The sequence below is a fragment of the Choloepus didactylus genome, chromosome Y (assembly GCF_015220235.1).
Source record: "Choloepus didactylus isolate mChoDid1 chromosome Y, mChoDid1.pri, whole genome shotgun sequence".
In the NCBI taxonomy this organism is placed as follows: domain Eukaryota; kingdom Metazoa; phylum Chordata; class Mammalia; order Pilosa; family Megalonychidae; genus Choloepus; species Choloepus didactylus.
This window is the reverse complement of record NC_051335.1, coordinates 39587107-39609440: the sequence shown is the minus strand read 5'-3', so window position 1 is coordinate 39609440 and position 22334 is coordinate 39587107. Positions and strand designations below refer to the sequence as shown.

The following is a 22334-nucleotide window of genomic DNA, read 5'->3' as shown; positions in this document are numbered from 1 at the left end:
ATGGGGGAAGGGGCAATGGGGAGTTAAGAAATGAGTGTAAGGTTGCTGTTTGAGGTGAAGGGAAATTTCTAGTAATGGATGGTGGGAAGGTGATAGCATTACAACATTCTAAATGTGATTAATCCCACTAATGGAATGCTAGGGAGGGGGTGGAATGGGAAGATTTAGGCTGTATATATGTTTCCACAATTGAAAAAAAAAAAGACAGTCTAAATAGATGACAATTAAATGCCAAGGATGATCCTGGATGGGATCTGAGGATGGAGGACAGGAGCCTCAATGGGACACAGTTGAGACATAAGGAAAAGGAAATGTAGAATGTAAGCTTTGTGTCATTGTTGAATCTCTTGTACTTCTTAGCTGCGCTTAATGGGATTGCATAAAAGAATGTTCTTGTTCATGGGAAGTGTATACGTGAACTATAGTGTTTGTTCAAGGATGTGTGCAGCTAGCTCTCATATGTTCAGAAGACAGAGCAATAGATGAGGGATGATAGTGAGGGAGGGAGGGAAGGAGGGAGGGAAGGAGGGAGGGAGGGAGGGAAAGAAAGAAATGGTGTAACAGGATGTTAAAGTTGGTGGATCCAGGTAGTGGGGGAGAGGGGTCGAGGTATGCTGGAGTTCTTTGTATGGGTTCTGTATTGTTTTTGCAACTGTTCCTATAACTTTGAATTTATTTCAAAATAAAATGTTAAAAAAAAAAGGGAAATTCGAGGGGTGGCATATAGACGTAACTTTTTCTCTTTTTCTCTCTCTAAGCACCATTCTCGCAGGCGTGAAATACTTTGGGCCTCTAGCAAAACACTATTTTACAAACATATATATAGATTATAGCTGATACAAAAGAGGCCATGGAATAATGAAACAATTTGAAAGAAAAATGTTGGCCCCTGTAGAGGGGCAGAAATTATGCTCCCCAAACTAGCAGCATCAGCATCATCTGGGAAAGTGTTAGAAATGCAAATTTTTATGCCCCACTCCAAACCTACAGAATCATTAACTCTGGGGTTGGCGTCAAGCAATTTGCTTTTTCCCAGTCCTAGTTGATTCTGATACTCACTTAAGTCTGAGAAAAACTGGCATAGAATAGTGGCTTGCTGAGAAGTATGGAAGCCTTTCTCAGGCAAGGCTCAAACACAGAACCCAAGATTGCTTTATAAACCCTTTTAACCACAGTATGTATTCCCACTGCAATAGGAGAGATATTAGACATCCTGTTGAAGCAGGCATATTTGGTATATTTTAAAGAGTATGCAAATACCAGCACTGAGTTATTCAATACTAATTGTAACATCGGTCACTATAAAAATATACTTGATGACTCAAATTAAAATCTGAACTCAGAGGTGAATTTTCTATAGTATCCCAGCCCTGAATCTAGAAACTGTAGTTCAACACGCACCCTGAATTTACGAGAACATAGAAGCAGCAGATAATAATGAAGAAACAAACAGAAGAAAAAATGGGGAGGAGAATGATGTTATATAATTCCTATAACCACCCTGAAACACGGGTAATTTTTTTCTTTCTTCTTTACTTAGGTATGATTTACATATACTAAAATTCATCATTTGGACAAACATAAGTAGTCATGTAACTATCAACACAAATAAGATATAGAACATTTCCATCACCCAAAATATTCCCTGATTTCTCTTTGCAATCAGTCCCCCTTGCCTACCTCCAACTCCTTAGCAACCGCTTCTCTGATTCCTGTGCCTAGAGCTCTGTTTTTTCCTGAATGTCATATAAATGGACTCATACAGTATGCAGCTTTTGGTTTCTGGCTTCTTTCACTTCGCATAATTCTTATAATATTCAACCATGTTATTGCATGTGATAGTGGTCCATTCCTTTTGCATTGACGGATGCACCAAATTTTATCCACTCATCAGTTGGTGAACATTTGGATTGTTTCTAGGTTTTGATAATTACAAATAAAGCAGCTATAAACATTTGATATAAGTATTTGTGAAAGCATATGCTTTAATTTCTTTTTGAAAAATACCTATGGGTGGAACTACTTGGTCTTATAGTATATGTATGTTCAACTTTTTAAAAAATGGCTTTCCAAAATGTCTACCATTTTGCATTCTTTCAGCAAAGTATGAGTTCCAATTGCTCTGAATCCCTGTCTGCACTTGATATTGTCAGTATCTTTAGTTTTAGCCATTCCAAAAACTTTTTTCAGGTAAAGAAACTAAGAATCCAAGTAGTTAAGTAACTTGCCAAAGATCATTCAACAAGTAGCAGATCTAGGATTCAAACATAGGTCTGACTCCAAAGCCCATGCTTATTTCAACCACACCATTAGAAATTACTAAAATAGGAACCAGCAGAAAATTTTCTATAACATCTGGCAAATAGCTTCATCAATACCTCTTTGAAAAAGAATCAGTGGTTATTACAACACTATACTGTGTTTATATCTGTATATTTATGTCTAGACACATACTTTATTTTATTTAACTGTTTAGTTTGTTCCTTTAGGTAGGATAAGTACTTTTTAACCCTTGTTTTTATTGTCTTTCAAATTCCTGAGCTTCCTAAGAAATGTAACAAATACTGTTAAGGAAATGTAATTGGAAAATCCAACTAACATTTCTAGTCAAGATTTAGGTAAGGCAGCTCATCAGAAAGAATACGGCTAGAACATACCTTATACCTTTTTCCACATGGGTGATACATATATATATATATATATATATATATATATATATATATATATATATATATATATTTCATAATTTTACCTTTTAGGTATTAAAATATTGGTGATTTTATGTTATCAAGTTACCTAAGTTAAAGAGTTGTGTTGACATGCTACATATCCAACTTTATGTTTACCTTTGTGGTCATTACTTGTCAGGGGACCAAGAGGAACAAACGAATCACTCACACAAAAACAACAGAAAGATCATTCAGGAGGATTAACGTGTAAGTGAGCAAGAAACCAGGGTGAAGTCTGCTTATTGAAAAGCCGGGAGATTCTCCAGGGAGCAAGAGGATTGGTCCACATTGAGACAGCATTTTCTGACTGTAGGTATAAAAGGCTCGACTCTCTCTATCAGGGAGTCCAACATCTGGTATATTGCTCAAGAAGTGTGAAATTAAAGACCTTGGCCCAAGTATACTCAAAGATCAGGAAAACATTCTACCATCCACTAATGGAATATGTAGTGAGATACATACAGTGGCATGGTTAAATGCATAAACTTTAAAGGAAGACTAAGATGTAGGTTTCAGTTCCATCACTACCATAGTCTAGCTGAGTTTTTGATCATTTACTTAACTTTTGTAATGCTGTTTTTAATTCTTTAAAATAGGAATGAGACTAGTACCTCTACCTCATAAGGTCTTTGTGAGAATTAAATGAAAGAATGCATGTAAAACACCACAATGAAGCTGGTATTAAGATATTTTTGAAATGTTAAAAACCAAAATCTTGAATGCTGTTTGAATCTTCTAGTCCAAAATACAGTATGAATTTTAGGCATAAATCAAAGAATCCTTTTGAATAATGTTAATACTTCATAACTTTTCATCATCTACTTCATGAAAAGTAATTTAATTAATATGAAATATTCAGAAGTATATATAAACATATACTAAACTACATATACTAGATTTCTATCAATTTATTTTAAAAATAAAACTACATTTTTAAATACTCGGTACTCATATTACCGCATATGTTTTCTTTAACTTGCTGTTATGCAATGTTGGGTATATTTAATTCTAATTCATTTAGTGCTGGCCAATTCACTTTAGAATAGTCATAAAAAGTTCAATGATGGGGATAGAAAGAGAGGTGGTATTTATAGTTATTTTCATAATACTAAAAAAGAATTATAACATAATATATGAACATTAACCTTTTTAAAACAGAAATGTATCCGAAGTCTTCAGAACTTCTAAGGTCATTATTTTTAAAGGGCTCACCTTTACTAATCAGCATGAGCAAAAGAAAGAAAAGCTCACATTTAATAAAAACATCAGAGGATTCATTAAACCCTAAATTCAAGAGAAAGCAAGATTCTGTCTCTCTCTCTGGCCAGGGGGTGGGTTTCTCTATAAATGTACTTACTGGACAAAGGAATGAGAATCTGCTCCCCCCAGATACATGTAAAGGAAAACCCTACACAGTTCCCCCAAAACTTCAAACTTTCATCCATAAATTGGAGATTCACACTCTGAATTATTTAGTTATTGTTTATGAAAATATTAATTTAAAATAAAAAAATTAGTGGACAGAAGAGTTCAGTACACTATACACAATATAGACATCATAACAAATAGTGTCTGCATGTCCATTTATGATTAGATTGCCTGGATTCCCTTTTATCTTTCAAAAGGGCTAAGGCTAAAATTACAAAGTTCTATACTGAGTCCCCTAAGCTGTAAAGGCAATTGGTCTCATGTGAAGTAACCCGATATTAGTCATGTCATCCCTTTATCACTGTTTGTACAGTGCTAAAGGCTAGTATAGAGGGTTATGTGTTCTGTATAAGGGATTTTATTTCTCTCTAATGGTGTTTTATTCCCATGTGTAATCTCATACTACAGCCCAAATCACTGGAACATCAAATAAAATGAATGATAGTTCAGAGTTTCTTGGGGGAATTCAGAAAGTTGGTAAAATTATAAGACATGAAACAGCTAATTCAAAGGGTTAGGAGACTAAAAATGATTGTAAAAGGTGTGTTTTGTTTCTTTCTTACAGGAAAACATCTAATTTTAACACCAATGTTGTCAATGGAATGTTTTTGAATGCAATTAAAACCAAACCTTAGTTATATACATTTACAGAGAGAAGCTCCCTGGGTGATTAAAACCAATGTATAACCAATATAGACAGTATCATACATTCAATCTGTGGATCAATATCTCCAAACAGTAGCCAAGAAAAATTTAGCATTTTTTACCCCTTTGAAAGATAATTTGTTCAACAAAATCAACTTATAGGTAATTTCACTGTCAATATATACATTCATTTAAAAATAAAATGCTAAAAATTTTTATTAAAAACATGAATTTGTATTTGTTACAACTGACTTAGTCTTAGCAATAAATACATATATATGTATATATGTGTGTTTATATATATGTGTGTGTATGTATGCATATGTGTTGTGTGTGTATATATATATGTATCTCCATTCAGGTTTGTCTACCTGAAAGTAAGCACATAGCTTTGGCCACTTGAATCTCCTTGTAAACTATTCCTCACGGTAAATTAGTGCATGAACCACCTCTAACCAATTATGAACTATCTATTAGATGCAGTACCACCATTTCTAGACATGCATGCAAACACCTTTGAAGCATGACACTTGCTGACCTCTTTCTTTCACCTGATTCATAGGAAGGTTGAATAGGAGGATAAATTTTCCAGCTCTGCCTCGGTAGTTTTGACCTCAATACTGAGATAGATTATAATTTCCTTAAGATTATATTTTCCTTAGAAAACACCAAAAAGATATCCCATCTTTCTCTCTCAACTTTGTTACTCTTGTAAGAGGTTTAACCTCTCAAGAGGTTAAGACCTGTTTGTTTGTTTGTTTGTTTTTAATTTAGATGCATTTATTCTACATATTAGGTCTCAATAGAACATTTCTGCTCTGTTGCATGCTACTCACCCCTTTTTAAGAATTCCTTACAAAGAAGGAAATGTGTGCTCTTTCTCATTGCTTATATTACATAAAGGCAACTTCGGGTTACGTGGTTCCAACAAATGTAACTTGTAAATGCCTGAAGTATGTATACAAAATCTCCTGATAGCCGTATTTTAAGTAAAAACATTCTCTCTGAAAGGATATAAGTTCCTTAAACTTTTACTAAAATAAAATCAATTTCTTAATCAGTCTGAATTACTTGAGAGAGAGTTGAAAAAATGCCTTTAGACCAAATCTGTTAGAAGGCCCAACAGGCTACACAATAAAGAATATTTTCCTCTCCACTCCCCTCCACAAATTATTGTTAAACAGCATAAGAGATGTCTGTCCTCCTATACTAATGATGAAAAAAAACTACCAAAAAATGTGAATGAAAATGAAAATAGTCTTCAATCTATAGTTAATAGAGAGCAAGTAAGGGGAAAGTGTACTCCAAACATTCAAGGAAAACTTAGTCATATTTTAAAATTTTCTTCACGTTTGAAATTGTGAATATACTTATGTTAGGATACTTACTAAAGTTGGCTTCTTGGTGATATTACCCAGTCAAAATTATAATAAAATGTTAAATTATATAAAAAATGTATTGGTTGATTTTCCTAAGCTAAGTAATACAGTTAAAACTCTATCAGGCACTCCACAAGACATCCAATTTATTTTAGTTTTAGTGGAATTTTGCTAAAATGAATTTACTCCAAGAAATCACATTCCTAATCTGTAAACCCTGGAAATGAAACAGAGTTGACACCCAGTCTCAGTTGTGAATAAGTAAAAAGTCCTTTGAACGCAGTAACGAAAAGAGAGGCATCAGAATAAACCACACCTGCACATTTCCTCCTTTTCCTAAACCAATTTGTCTATTACATTATCTCTGATTCTGAAGGGCAGCAGAAAAATTAAGTGCATTTTCTTTCACAGTGACAGGGATAAAGAGAGTTGAAGGATAATTGCGATTTCATAACTGAAATACACAAATGCAACAGTCCTCACCTACCAGGTGCAGTTCCCAAAACATATAATTAAAGACTTATTAAAGAGTTTGAAAGCTACATGGACAAAGATAAAGGAAATTTAATGTTCACAAATATTTTTAGCACAGGCTAACTGCAACCAAGTCTAAAAAGAACCATTTATATGGGTCCTTGTCATGGATGTCAAACAATCTTAACAAATCCAAATGTTTGTTGCACGGAATGTGATCCATAATGGTAAGCATTTTAGTCTTTTCTGGTTTATTTTTATGTAATATTTTAAAACCTTTTTCCCCTAAAATGGAGAAAGAAACTATGGAGATTGTCTTTATCTGTGTGGACATATATGCACTCTTAACCACGGTTAAATACCTCAATTTAGCCAACTTTTAATAACATTTTTAAAACCATAATCACCAAACAATGAATATTAAAAATCTTTTAAGTAATAACCCCACATTAAACAACTTGGGAATTGTTAACAGTCATCTAAGGCAAATTAAACCAAATATGCTCATTATTTTTCTCTACCACAGTGATGTAAACCACCTAAAGCAAACAGCAACAACAATAATAATAAACATGTACTGACATACAGACAAAACCTTTACAGGCCTAGAATGAAGCATACGAGTCCCTAAGAAAGAGGTATCAGTCTCCAACTATTTTCAGAATGGCCTGCAAAAATTTTTCTGAAAATAAGTACACATCTTTTCCTAAAACATGTGCATTCATATTTGATAAATGTTTCAGAACATATAAATGCTTTTTAAACAAAGCAGAAAGTTTTAACTGCGGAAATAACTTTTGCCTTCTCCAAAATGACAAAGACTCTTTTAAATTGGAACGGTTAAAAGCCAAAACAACACTAACAATTTGAATAAGAAAAATTGTTTTGTCTTCATTTACAAACAAACCTCTGTGAAAGAATACACACTGACAAAAGTAGCTTTACTAGTTGTGAAATCAAAGTAATTTACCCCATATTGGGTCTGTCATTCCACAGAGGAAGAAACTAAAAGAAGTTTAGGGGCTTATCTTAGGTCACAGAGCTTTTAAATGGCAAAACCACTATTAGAATCTAGGGAATCACCTGAAAAAAAAAATAGAGACACTCACCTTTAATTTGGGAATAACAATGCTTGGTTAGCCTTACTTGCCTCCTTATCCAGCGTGAATGACAGTCAGCTATTTTAAAGTTGCTCCCTGCTAACTTCCTTGACTTCTCTATCCCCATGTGCTTTGCCTTGTTGCTTTGGGTATATTAAATTTTTAATTAACCTGGAAACCTCTTTTTGCTGGACCAATCAGTTCCTCTATCAATTTGTGTCTCCAAATGGAGCGAGGCCTGAAATAAGAGTATTGATGATGGAAATATAGAAGATGCTAAAGATATTGCAAATGAAAAAATGGGCAAATGCAATGAACAAGGGGTATCAAATATGACCCCAAATCATTACACACAAGGATCAGAGCCAAAACCTTCCAGGAGCTCTCTAAGACAAAGAATATAAAGATAGGATTATTTTGTTTAAAATGTTGAATACTATTATGTCATCTGAAGTCTGTTGCTTATATATACTCCTCAACACATGTCCAGCATGACGTTTGTATCTCCACAGTATTACTTGGTAATTCATATTTATCTTGCATCCCTCATATCAATGTTTCAGAAAATTTCAGTCACATATTTGAAAAACCAATCTGTACTTGTTCTTGCTCCTCAAAATTAACCACCCTCTAGCTCTCTGTTCTTAACTTTATTATGCCAATTTCCTAAGATCATTTGAAAGAGTTGGGAAATGCATTAAAGTGAATACTTGAATCAAACTATTTTCATCAGCAATATTAAGGCACATGATTTCAAATTTAAAACTATAACTATAAATTTTAAACAAAACAAAAATAACAGAAACCAAAAATCATAGAAAGCCCATATAATAACAACCCAGCATAGCACATCTTGCATTCTATCCCTAAGACGAAGTAATGATAAGTAAATAAACTGACAGATTTTTTTTAAGATGCAATGTATGACATAAGTCAGAGAAAACCCCCACGTTTTCTCTGACCTATTATTAATTTTGGTGATGAATGCACAACTACATAATGGTACTGTAAACAACTGAATGTACACTTTGTTTTGTATGACTACATGGTATGTGTATATATTGCAATAAAAATGAATTAAAAACAAAAGAGAGAGGCTCCAAAAATTAGGGAACATTTGGGCTGGGTCTTGAGGGATGAGAAGAAGCCCATGTAGAGGGGTTGTAGGATACCAGAAAGTTGTGAACATATTTTGTGCCACTGTATAATCCCAGGTTTTAGTCCCGAGCTGCTTTCCTTGGCCTTTTCACATGCCACAAACTGACTTAGTCCCCATTCCCCTGGCTTCTAATAGGCTCCTGTCTTGCCAAAGCTTCCGTGTCCTTCAACCAGACATGTGGCACCCTCTTCAAAGCCCACCCTTTGCAGCCCCTCTCCCAGAGCTGTCAGGATGATGTTCAGCCCCTCCCCACAACAGTAGTATTTGCTACAAGTTTTTGTCACTTTCTTTACTGAAAATTTTTATTTAAATGCTTCTGCATTTTAGACTTCCAATGTTTTTAAGGAGTATTTTCGTTTCCTCTAGATTAGCCACATTATTCTTAGCTTTTCTCCCAATATAATACATACTTTTTCTATGTCTCTTGATTTTTATACTTTGAATAGTGCAGTGTGGTGAAAATAAGTGTACTTACGAACTACTGCCACTGGGTTTGGTGGGAAGCAACATTTGTTCTTAGTCTCACTTGAAGAAAACTCCTTAAAGCCATCCATTATTAATGCATGTCCTTTTAAGTGTTATCAAATCTGAAGTCTGGTGACAAAATATATTGCTGATGTTTATAATGAGATGCCATATTGGTCTACTATGTGCAAGCTCTAAACACAAAGAAAACTTTGTGAAGCCGAAATTATTTTCTTTTGAAGCAAGGCTTTAATTTACAATTGAATGTTTATGTTTCAATAATAAGAAAATTGATCAAAGATTATGTATCATAAAATAAAAATTATATTCACACTTTAAAAAAAAAAAGATGCAATATATGACATAGGTCAGAGAAAACCCCCACATCCAAATCAATGTCCCATGCCACTTACATTTAAAGTATTGTGCCATTTTTATTGAAGCTCAAAATGCTGACCTTAAAAGCACTACAAAGCTCATAATCATTTTCTATATCAAAGAAAAATTCATTACTGCTTACTATATTTTAATGCTGGATCCATTTCAGGGTGGTCTTATTCTTTGACAATCACTAAATCATGTATAGAGATTTTTGATAATTCAATTTTAAAACTCCGTTTAACTATAACACTAGGTATTGAATACTCTTTGATAAATGAATGTTGAATGCACCAATTTAAGAATGATCTCTAAGAGGCTATTATCAAGGAAGGTATGGTACCACAGCTATGCCACATAAAAAATCTAGAGCAGTACTCAGTACTCGGGCCATATCCTACAAAATAGAATCAAATTCAACTTGCTTATTTTCAGTAACACTGGATGCTGCAGTACAGACCTAACAAATAGGAGTGCGGTGATTCTGAGTGTATGAAGGCTTGAGATTCATATTCATAAGGCAAGTCACTAAACTCTATCACTTGAAGCTGATTTACTTTTAAAAAGAACACTATAATGTTATACTGCCTTCTATATTCTGCCTTCATGGATTCAGTCTTAACAGATTTTCAGGGTGAAACTGCCTGATGTGAGAGACTTTATACCTATAGCTTTGCTGACCAGGTGGGAAATCTCCCCAAATTAACTTTAGTCCATTATCTAACACAAGTTGAACCACTGGGGTCACAGAACAAACACTGTTAACCAGTGTACATAGATATTCTTTCAAAGGACCACAAAGAATACCTGCACTCCAGGTGCTTGCTGGCATCCTAACTGCAAATTGTCAGTCATTCAGCTCCTATCAAAAGTCCAGCTGAGATGATAGACATTCCTAGGGGACCACCTACAGGGCATTTCTCAAGTACACCTTGGTGAAGGTTAGAGGAATAGAAAGCTGCATAATAGTACTATTACTCTGGGCCTTTGTAGAAACATGCCCTTGATTTTCCTTTTCTTTCTCTCTCTCTTTATCAAGGCCCCATACAGAAAGTGGACATTCATAGAAATTCTATGTTCTTTATGGAAAACTATCAAGGACTCACACTACTGTATTGTTCAATATCCCTCACTTAAAGAACCACAAAATAACATTCTCTGAGATCAGGATTAGGAAGAAAGTCCCTCCAGAAAAACAGATGCACTTTCATTCATTAGAAAATAGCTATGTCTCTCAATACTTTGACCTTTTTTTTTTTTATCTTGGCTGAAAGGAAATTTGGAACTATTTAATATTCAAACCATTACCTGGCATTGGCCTAGGTTTTTTTGCAAAATACCACACTTCCCTCTTGCTTACTTGGAGCTTCTATTTTTGCTTTTGACTTAATGGTAGTAGGATGTTGACATCTCTTGTTTGGTAGTAGCAGTGCATATAAGACAATCACTTGGTAGTGACACTCCCAAAATAATAAAAGATTTATAGGAACTCCGGTATTGTGCCTAAAACCTTTAAATTAATTCATATAACTGAGAATATGAAAATATTTCAAATGACACATATTTATAAGCATTTTCTTACCAAGACTAAGCTCGCATACAGAGAAAATACAACAAAATGCACATAAAATGTTTTTGAATGGAGAGAAGTTAGATTTCTATTAAGAAATACATAATTGCTGTACCTAGACTCTGCAGCCAGATTTTTTTATACCTTTATAACTGCATGTCCAGTTACAAGTTTATGATTATTTTAGATGATTGTACATATAAATTATCTTCCTAATTTAAACACATCATTTAAATGAGAAAATGTATTGCTTTGGTGGAGCTAATAAATGTAATGTAATTATAAAATAAATGCTAACAAGAGAGCCACTAATCACTCCAACTTATCATCTGTAATATTTTTCCTATTAAAACAATACTTTAGAAATGTGAGTCAGTATTTGCTGATAATATAGGGCACATTGTTCTAGTTTGCTTCTTATCTGAGATATAATACTGGATTCATCTTAAGTCAAAAGTGTGTTTTGAAGTTAATATTTTATCATTAAAAATTTGAGGTCACAATATTTATGGTACCAACCCAGTCAAATGAGCTTAGATATGATTAATGTTAATTCAAATTGTTGACCAAGATTTAAAAATAAAGCATATAATTGACATAACTGCAATCAATTTACTATTTGTCTGTTCTATATGTAAATGTGCTAGTGGTCTTCTAAAATGTTTTAAGCATTTGAAAGTTAAAGCAGATGTGAAAGGAAATGAAATAAGTTCAGTGACAGAGAGATTCCAAAAGGAGCTGAGAGGTCACTCTGGTGGGCACTCTTATGCACAATATAGACGACCCTTTTTAGGTTCTGATGAATTGGAATAGCTAGCAGTAAATATCTGAAACTATCAAACTACAGCCCAGAACCCACGAATCTTCAAGACGATTATATAAAACTGTAGCTTATGATGGGGGATAATATGACTGGGGAAGCCATATGGACCACACACCCCTTTGTCCAGTGTATGGATGGATGAGTAGAAAAATGGGGGCAAAGAAAAAAAGCGTTCTTTTTTACTTTAATTGTTCTTTTTCACTTTAATTTTTATTCTTATTATTTTTGTGTGTGTGGTAATGAAAATGTTCAAATATTAATTTTGGTGATGAACACACAACTATATAATGGTACTGTGATCAACCTGAATGTATGCTTTGTATGACTGCATGGTATGTGAATATATCTGAATAAAAACGAATTTAAAAAAAAAGGTTAAAGCAAACAAATTTAAAACACCAACATTAAACCACCCTACTTTCGTAATGCTGCTCATAATGGTGCCTTATGAGATGTGCTCACAATTTTAAGTCCTGTTCACATTTCTGCATCATAAAAAATTGTCCTCATTATTCAGTTTTTCATAGGTAGTTGCCTGCAAAATGTTCTAAAACTATGGCTCTGTACCTTTATATTAACTTTCTAAGTACTGTTGGCTGCTTTGCCAAGCTTTTAATAAGTTTAATATAGGCTGTTTAAATAGTTATTAACATGCATATTTCGGGAAGTGCTTTTTATTCCTAATTTGTATTGCTATCAAGAGTCAGCTATTTTCATCACGATAATTATGTTAAAATGCACATTTGTTAATATGCTAGAAAAATGTTTAAATCCAAAGGGAAGGAAGAAAATATCAAGTAAAAACAAATATTAGAAAGATAATACAAATATCTGAATATTTATAAACTCTAAAGATATTTCATCTGTTTTCACCTAGTTGGAAACATTGGCTGAGGAAGTTATCATCACAGAAAGTGAATATAGACACTATGCATGTGAGTTTGACAGATAACCAGATTCCAAGAAAAAAAGAAGGAAAGAAAAAAGAAAGTTTTTAGCAGGGTAAAATACCCCTCAAGCTGTAAGGCAATGTCAGCAACAGCTCTGAAGAGAATTCCACACAATCACATCTCTGTGATACTATTCTTCAAATCAGTATTTGCTGTTGTTTGTCATGTGTTGAGAAACCTTAGTGACAACGATTTATTGCTACACATTTATTTGGATCTTCATAAAAATTATTACCAAATACCTATACATCTTGTAATGGAGTGGCTAGAAAAAAATTTTCCAAACTCAATGGTCATTTCTCAGCAGACAGTGCTTCATCAACTTTTAAAGGAATATGAGGAAAAATCTATAAATAACATAGCGCACATGCAAAATCTCACATAGACCATGGAATGTGCAAAGTCTAATGCAATTTGTGATGGCAGTTTGGTATTTATTTTATAGTCAAGTACATCGATTTCTAGGGTGTTAAATAGAGTTGTAAACATTCAATTTCTTTAATTCACCATGCAACTATAAAAAGACTATTGTATAAAGCATGTTATATTGTCCACAACTTAGGAATATGGTTTAAATCAAACCAATAGGTTTCATTCCTTTGTGGAGGAGTTAGCTTCATTCTATTCTTCTGATTACATCTAAAAATGCATGGCCACAAGGCAGTGCCGGACTACTGCAAATTCATTCTCACTACCAGCAAGACTGGAAGCATAGGTTGTTATTGTTGCAGGTCAACAGCCACATCTAATCACACATTATTGTATTTAAATTACACAGTAACAGCCGTAATGAAACAAATAAGAGGGGAAAAGGGCCCCTTCCCCAGAGAAGTCTGAAATCTAAATGAGAAATCATATCCATGAACTATTACAGAGCATAAGCAGGTGCAGGTGAATGCATACCATGAAAAATAAATGTTGGGGAATGTATAGTAAGGGAGTGGTTTGGGATAAGGCCAGTTAACAATGGTTGTTAAAAGGGATGTTTAAATATCTGCCTTTAGCAGAAAATATAATTGAATGACTTTCTCAGAGCCTTTATCATCTGAGTTATTAAATACCATATGAATTTGAAACTCATGACTGCATATATTTTGAAATGACCATACTTTGAGAATGTTTAGAAATGCTATTAATAAATGCTTGTGTGTATATGTATGTACATGTGTGTATATATATACAAACATTTATTTATTTATTTTACTGAGGGCTGAACCAAAAGAGACCAGTTAAAACTGTGGTGAAGAAGGAAATCGGCCATAAGGTGAGAAATGCTCGGGTTCTAATGAAGGTCAGGTTCTAAAATGCTTATGCCTCAGAGACTTGGAAATGCTTTGTTCAACTTCTTAAAGGAAATTAAAAATATCTGTCTGGTGTCAGTTAAATACAATATTTACAAATGCAAGAAAAGAATGCTAGGAGATCTTTTAGCCTTATAGAGTAACATTATTCTCATTACTCAAAATTATTCCTAAACACTAAAATTCTAGTTCCAACAGCAAACATAACAGGATTGGAACTAAGTAAAACAACATAGAACCACAGGATTTTAGAGTGGAAAGGCTCCAATCTCATTTATATATGAAGAACTGAGGCTCAAAGAATCAACCCATACGACGAGGGTCACAGAGAGTAAGTGATCAAGGACTAGAACTCAGATCTCATGACTGGCATTCCAATGTATCCATCACATAAAATACTTCCCCTTTTAGAATGTAGCACTATAGAAAAGGTTTCTTTATAAAGGGAACAAAGCCAATAAAATTTAATGTCATTAAGGATGATAACCCTACCTAGTTCTACTTTTTCAGATATTCTAAACTATCTAACACTTTTATGAGATAGAATTTAGATTCATTTTGTTATTTCAATGATTTTAAAGATAATTTTGCTTTGCATAGCCTCCCGACACACACACAAATTCTTGTCCACCCAGAACCTCAGAATGTGACTTACTTGGTGTTCTGGTTTGCTAATGCTGCCAGAATGCAAAACACCAGAAATGGATTGGCTTTTATAAAAGAGGGTTTATTTGGTTACACAGTTACAGTCTTAAGGCCATAAAGTGTTCAAGATAAGGAAGGCATCAACAATCCAGCATGTTCACTGGAGAATGGCCAGTGGAGTCCGGAAAACCTCTGTTGGCTGGGAAGGCACATGGCTGGCATCTGCTCCAGAGTTCTGGTTTCAAAATGGTTTTCTCTCAGGACGTTCCTCTCTAGGCTGCAACAGCTCTCCAAAATGTCATTCTTAGCTGCTCTCAGATTGTGTTTCAAAATGGTGCTCTCCAAAGTGTCTGTGTCAGCTTCTCGGGGCAAACTCTGGGCTAGTACATCCAAAGCATCAGCAAAACTGCTTTCAACGGCCGTCTTCAAAACATCTCTGTAAGGTGCAGCAGCAAGCTCCTTCTATCTGAGCTCTGAAATAGGGCTCTAGTAAACTAATCAAGGCCCACACTGAATGGTGTTTCTTATATTATTCTTTATACTTTTTGCTGAAAGATTTCATAGTGTCCTTTTTTAATTCACATCAGGCAAATTTCAATGGAATGCAGTCAAAATATTTAGAATGTGACAAGAGTGCAAGAGGATATTTTAAAGACTTTACTTATTGTGAGACAGAACAATATAGTGGTTAAGGAACCAAACTCTGGAGACACACCGCCTGAGTTGGAATCTTAGCTCTGACACTAGCAATATAACTTTAAATTTGAGCTAATTATTTAACCTCTCTGAGCCTCAGGTTCCTTATCTATAAAATAGTAATGATACTAATACGAATCATAATGATACCCTGGCTATATGCATATATTTTAGTTCTTAGAACATTGCCTAGGGTATAGTAAATGCTATTTAAGTGTTTCTTATTCTTTGCCTTGTATGCTTATTTTTAAAGATGTGTGTAGTACATCCAGGAAGATATTTATACATGGAGTATTAATTTCAAGAAAGAAGTCTGAGCTAAAGATATAAATCTAGTTTTCACAGGGAGAAAAAGAAAATACACACACATACACATACATTCTCTATCTCTCTCTCACTCACATACACACACACATGCACACACATACACACAGAGAGAGAGAGAGAGAACAGTGCCTGGCAGATAATAAGTACTATATAAATGTTAACTATCATTGTTTTAAATAAGCCTTTCAGAAGTCAACTGAATTTAAACTTACTAAAATGAAAGTTAACTAACACTTAAATGCATCTGGTAGGTGCTCACTGAAGTTTTAATGAATGAAAATAATTATTGGTAGTTATCTTTTTGTATTTGTAGTTATAAAAATAGTACAAAAAAATAAACAAATTGAAAAAGACACAAGAATGTATATTTCTCAGATTGTACTTATAATGTAAACCTAAATAGGCAAAAGAAATAAAAATGATTAGTAATGATAATAATAGTAATATTACCTTCAACTTGAAAACACTTTCAAATTTATTTAAAGTTCATTTCTAATCAACTTGAATATAAATACATATATTTTATATTCCCATAAGCCTTAGAAAAAACCCCAAGTGTACTATCTTCCTAAATCATGTTCTTCAGATTCCTCAGATTTAAATGTTCCTGCCCTAAATAATCGATAACATTTCTCCAGGCTTTGCATCTTATCCTTAAAGGTTTGGCTCAAATTCGGGGAAGGATGGTAGAAGAAGGGGAGCATTGGCCAAGTCATTCTCGAATTTGAACAAATAGCACGAATGCCGAGTAGGTGGTTTACAACAAATTCTTAAAATTTCTGACCCTTGACATACACTAAACATGCTGCGTACAAAACAATCAGGTAATTGTTTTGCTTAAAAATACATGTTAATTTCCACTTACATTATAGCTAGACCTAGTTGCTATTCTGCCACTGCAGTCCCGTAACTTCAGCAGACTCCCGCTAAAGCACAGGATTCCATTCAGAAAAACAGAGGGGAGGGAGTGGCAATTATCAAAGCCAAAGAGAACCCCAAGGAACACAGAGGACATTTCGTCTCAAAGGATGTCGGAGGGCTTGGTTTTTTTCTGCTTTAAATTCAGGTCTACAGATCATAGCATTTCAGTTCACAGGGTATCAATTGGAGTACATAAAGACAGCTTAGGCTTCTAAACAAAAAAAAACACAATTTATATTTCTGGAGAAAATTTCTGTAACATGAGGAAAGAAGTAGCTACTCATACAACTGGCCAGTTGCATCAACTCAGACAACAGCATAGGGACCTATAGTTAAGTCATCAATATCAGATTTTAATCTAAGGGTTCCTTCATTTTTATAAGTGATAATAGAAAAGAACTACTATATTGTGTCTCCTAGATAATTAATTTCCACACCAGAATTTTGAGGAAGAAATGTGCCCCTTGTCATCTCTCCCCCAGTATGATTTTCTGGAGAGACCCGCAACCTTTTTCAAGCAACAGAGGTCACGAATTTCCAATGTTTACAAACGTTAGAATTATTAAAGATGTTTAATAATTTAAATAAAATCTTTGTAGTATCTTTTCAATTTGTGTGTTTTCAAAAGAATGGCACTTAAGATGTCTTTGCTTTGAAAGGGAAGAAAAGTTAAGTTTATACCTCATAGGGCTTAAGCAAGCACTGACATAGGATTTGTTGTTTTTGTTGTTGTTTGAGGAGCTGGCAAAGAGAAGCAATATTCTGACAGTTTTCCTAGAAGTATGGATTACTGGCAATGGTGCATTTAAAGGATGTTCTGTTTCTGCACTCGCCTTTTTGTGATCCAAAAAGACAAGTGAGGCTTTTTCTCTTCTACCTATCGGAAGTAATATTTTTTCTTTGTTCTAATGAAACAAAACTAGTATCTTGAAAGACACCATATTCCCTGTGCTGCACAACTGAAGGCTTACTTTAATGGTCAATTATTTAAAAGTCTAACATAATTAATATCACCTACACTAAAATGTATTATTACATCTAGGATATAACATATGCTTTCGGTATTATATATAGAAGAGAATAATTTCTCTTCTGGACAAGAAAAACTATTAATGCTCAAGGATATAAATTAAAACCCTTTTTCAAATATACTTAGAAAAAATATCACACAGGAAAGTTATGATTTTACAAAAGTATTTTAATACAACTTTCAAATAAATTTCTGCTAACCCTACTAAGTTTAATAATTCTATGACTATTTTTATTTGTTTGCTAACCTATAAGAATAATACCTTGTAATATACAAAACAGAGCATTTAGTAGTATAGATAATACACCAAAACATCAAACTTCCAAAAAGTCTAGCATCCATGTACATTGCCACTACAATAAGTTATAATTTAATGCTAACATCACACTGTATTTCAAATAATCATTGAACATCACATATTAAGAAAAAATATTGAAAGATTACCTTGCCAAAAATGAAGTATTTAAAAATAAATATGTCATAAATAAAACAAAACGATCACATACACCTAAGGTGATAAGAGCAAATCCCTCAATAAACCCTTGAACTGAACACATCTGAATAACCAATTAGTCTGGCACATTTGAATTCATTACAATCTTTAGCACATTTACAATCTTTAGCACATTTAAATTAATCAATTACTGTATTTAGCAAGAGATAACAACATGACTGTAACAGGCTAAATCCAAACATGCATGAAATAAGTCAAGTAAAACAAAATAAACTTGCTTTTCTTTTTGTCTCTTAGCTGTCTCCCTGAGTGCATCTATTTTCTCCTAATATATAGACATTTCGGGAAAAAGCAGCTCCCACATAATTATATAATGATTTTCAACCTTCTGTACCTTTTCTTCCTCAAATTCATCCATCCTGGAACGTTTTCACTAACGTGCTGGTAATTACTACAAAAAGCCCAGTCAATTTATCCATCTCCATCTCCCCCTGGGCTTCAAATACAGTTAGAAAAACAGAAAAGTTCAAAAACTGTTGGAAAGCAGAGAGTTTCAAAAGGATGCTAGTTGAGAACTTTCATTGAAAAATTCTACTTCCTAAAAGTCAACAGGTCAAAATTACTCACAGCTGGAGGCAAGGGTCTTCTGGGGGAAAAAAAAATGTTTTAGCTGCCTCAGTCAGTGGATTTAAAATGCTCCGCATCCACAGTGGAATAGATATGGCCCTCGACGGTCAGGTAATCAATTGCTTGCTTGATGGCCCTGATACTCAGGCTGCGAAGCTCTGCCTGGAGCTCCCGAAGGCTCTTTCCTTCCGGTCGAGGGCACTCGTGAATCAAACGCAGCACTTCTTTCCGAATGAAGATGAGGCGGTATTTGCCATAATCTCGAGCATCATCCATTCCTGGTGGGAAGACAGGCGCACTATCCCCCCAATGGCCGCTTGGCGGGCTTTATCCAGTATCATGTGTGCATTGACTGTTTCCAGAATATGTGTGGTGAACTCTTTTATGTCCTCCAGGACCCGGATCTTCAATACTTCAAGGCTCTTTGTTTCAGCAGAACATTTGAGGATACCAAACACTTTGGCATAGACTCCCACTGGAAGGAGAGTCAGCCCCTGCTTTGCTTTATCTCTGCCACCCCACTGCCGGACCTCGATAGGCCTCGAGGTCATATCATCTATTTTGTAAAGAATGTAGTGTGGAGTCCACTATGCCTGTCTGATTATCCCTACGACAGAGACCTGGAAAATCGCAATTCCCCTAATCTTGAACACATTGTCCACCATATGGAGGTCAGCAGCTGGTTTACACAACAAGGTATAAGGTCCTGGATCCGAGCCTTGGACCTTCCGGCCGTAGCAGCAGGATCCGTGCTTCCTTCACATGGTTGGTTGTTGCCTCCGCTGGCTCCACCCACAGCAGAGTTGCTGCCAAAGCTCCCAAACCCACTCATATCCGTCTTAATGACAGCTCAGGTGGATAAGGAGGTATTGTTTGGCTCTTGTCAGTGGATTCCACAGACTGGCTCAGAGTTCAACAGGGCTACAACAGAATGTCTGGATCTTGATCTTGACGATACATACCCCTCAGGCGAGCCGTAGAGCCAATCAGCTCCCAGAAGGCAGCTGCCTCCAGCCAATCACTACCTCCCAGGTTCTTGCCAGCTCCCGTTACTCTTTGTGGTATGCTTGTACTCGCTGTGCAATATTTTTAAAGCCCCACATGAAATCTCAAGCCTTTCCCACCAACTTTTTGAAAGTGCATTTTTACTAATGTTTTTCCTCCTCCTTTCCTGAATGCCACAAGTTCTTCTCTAGCCACTTCTTAAAGATTCATTTATTCACTCATTCAATCTGTCAACCATTCAAAAGTAATATCAGGGGAATTTAAGTGCTAGGTTCTACCGTAGGGTACTGAGGGTTAACTACAGGGAGGAAAAAAAAAAAAAAAAAACCACCACCACCACCATGGTTACTATTATCTAAGATCTCACATCCTTTGTCTAAATCATTAAATCAGAAGCATTCTGGAAGAAATGGAAAGACAACCACCTCTGAATGATTATAATATTCAAAGGTGAGTATCCTCTCACCACTGCCTTTTAAAAATTTGTATTCTGAAATTCTAATATCCAATTATTGTGCCAAGTACACTGTAAATATAAATAAATTAAACAGAATGATATATTTCAATTTATATAAGTCCAAACTGGATGACTGAGTTCTAAATTAAATTTATTTTCAAGGCTCTGTGGATAGTTCAGATGTATACAAAATGTGAGTCCTATTATATATGAAGAAAAACCTGAATAAAATCAAAATCAGGTTTCTACAAACAACTTATCTACTACTTTCTAAACTTAAGATTATAACAATTTTGTAAGTAGATCCCAGAATGTTTAGATATTAAACTGAATGTCTGTTTTTCCTTATAAAAACATTATTTTACTTCGGGTGTTATGAAATTAAATGCTTTTTATAGTTAATAAAGGAACAACAGCTATTGGTGTCCAGCATTGGCAAGTTACCTCTTCCTTAACAATCCTTTATAGTAAGTTTATAGCCTAAATGTATAGATTTGGGGAGTTAATATTAATACTCTTTCTCTTATTCCTTTTTACAAATAAATATATAATAATCATTAGCTGAGAACATAAATAGGTTTCTATGTAAATGCACAGATATTTAACTTCTGGCTCTATGTTTCAAATAATCAAGGAGGAATTAAATATACAAGCAATATTTGTATTCTTAAAATTGCACATTATTAGAGATCAGATTATCTAAATAAATTTTTTAAATGTTTACAAGCCTCACACATTAGCCATTGCTGCCTTATTAGTTAACATCAGATCTCTAGTCAGAAAATCTGGAGGTTAAAATAAAATAACTGATTAAATTCCCAAACAATTATATACAGTACAAATTGATTAATCGTACCAAAATGATAAGAACTACATACCTGACAGGATTGCTGGTTAACGAAACTCTCAGGGATTCTAGGCAGTTCAGAAGTTTCTCATCTGAAATACCAGATCGTAATTCATGAACATATTCTTGTGAAGACAGGGTGCATTCGTGTTTGCTGTTTTTCAGCCCTCCCTACAAAATAAAAGAAAAAAAAACACCATTTTCAACAAACACCAGTTTGTTTTTTCACTTTTAAATTAAATAATGCTTAAAATATATAAACAGTCTACTGTATGAGAAAGTGTGCAGAATGCTATGCGCTTAAAAATTCTTGATCACAGAATTAATTAGGTAAAATTGTTGTGTAGATCTCAACACTCTCCTCACTCTCTTTTAAAAGAAAATTACACAAAGTATCATTTGACAGAGTAGCTCAAATTTACAATCCAGGTATTGGGATTAACATTAGTTGGCTCTCCTTAACTCAGAAGATGAACATTTAGGAATCATCTAATTTTCCTGGTTACAATATTTATATCCTATTCCACACAATACAATTAAGATAATATAAAACGTTATACATAACCCAAATCTATTAAAATGTATCTGAGTATCAGTCTATCTCAAAAAGCAAGTGAAAAGGTTATTAAAATGAAAAATAATATAGTCTCCAATTAGCTTGTTAGTTAAATCAGCCTAAAGCCTTCACCAATTCCCAAGTATTTCTACCTATGTTAATCCCATGTTGTAAATTAATCTTAAAAATCATCAAATTCATTTATTTTATAGCAACTAGTTTTTAGCTTAATTTCCAATAAATGTGGGGTTATTTCCAGAACCCATGTCATCAGAGTTCCTTAGCTTCATCACTTTGCTATAACTATGTAAATAATTCAGCAAAAAGTCTGTGAGGAAACCATTATCAATACATTCACTGTACTAATA

The 22334-nt window shown here is 34.2% G+C and overlaps 2 protein-coding genes across 2 annotated transcripts in view; both read right to left on the bottom strand.

The window, feature by feature from the left end:
• The window catches only part of LOC119524102 (protein diaphanous homolog 2-like), a 141005-nt gene that overhangs the window by 6401 nt on the left and 112270 nt on the right, over window positions 1–22334 (bottom strand). Inside the window, exon 2 of the mRNA XM_037822754.1 lies at window positions 21442–21581. Within this exon, the coding sequence (XP_037678682.1) occupies window positions 21442–21581 (140 nt within the window). The remainder of the gene's footprint in view (window positions 1–21441; window positions 21582–22334) is intronic.
• Window positions 18749–20341, bottom strand: RPA4 (replication protein A4). The gene is given in 3 exon segments (XM_037822920.1): window positions 18749–19407; window positions 19410–19768; window positions 19771–20341. Coding segments are annotated over 3 exon segments (780 nt in total). The 5' UTR covers window positions 19934–20341; the 3' UTR covers window positions 18749–19149.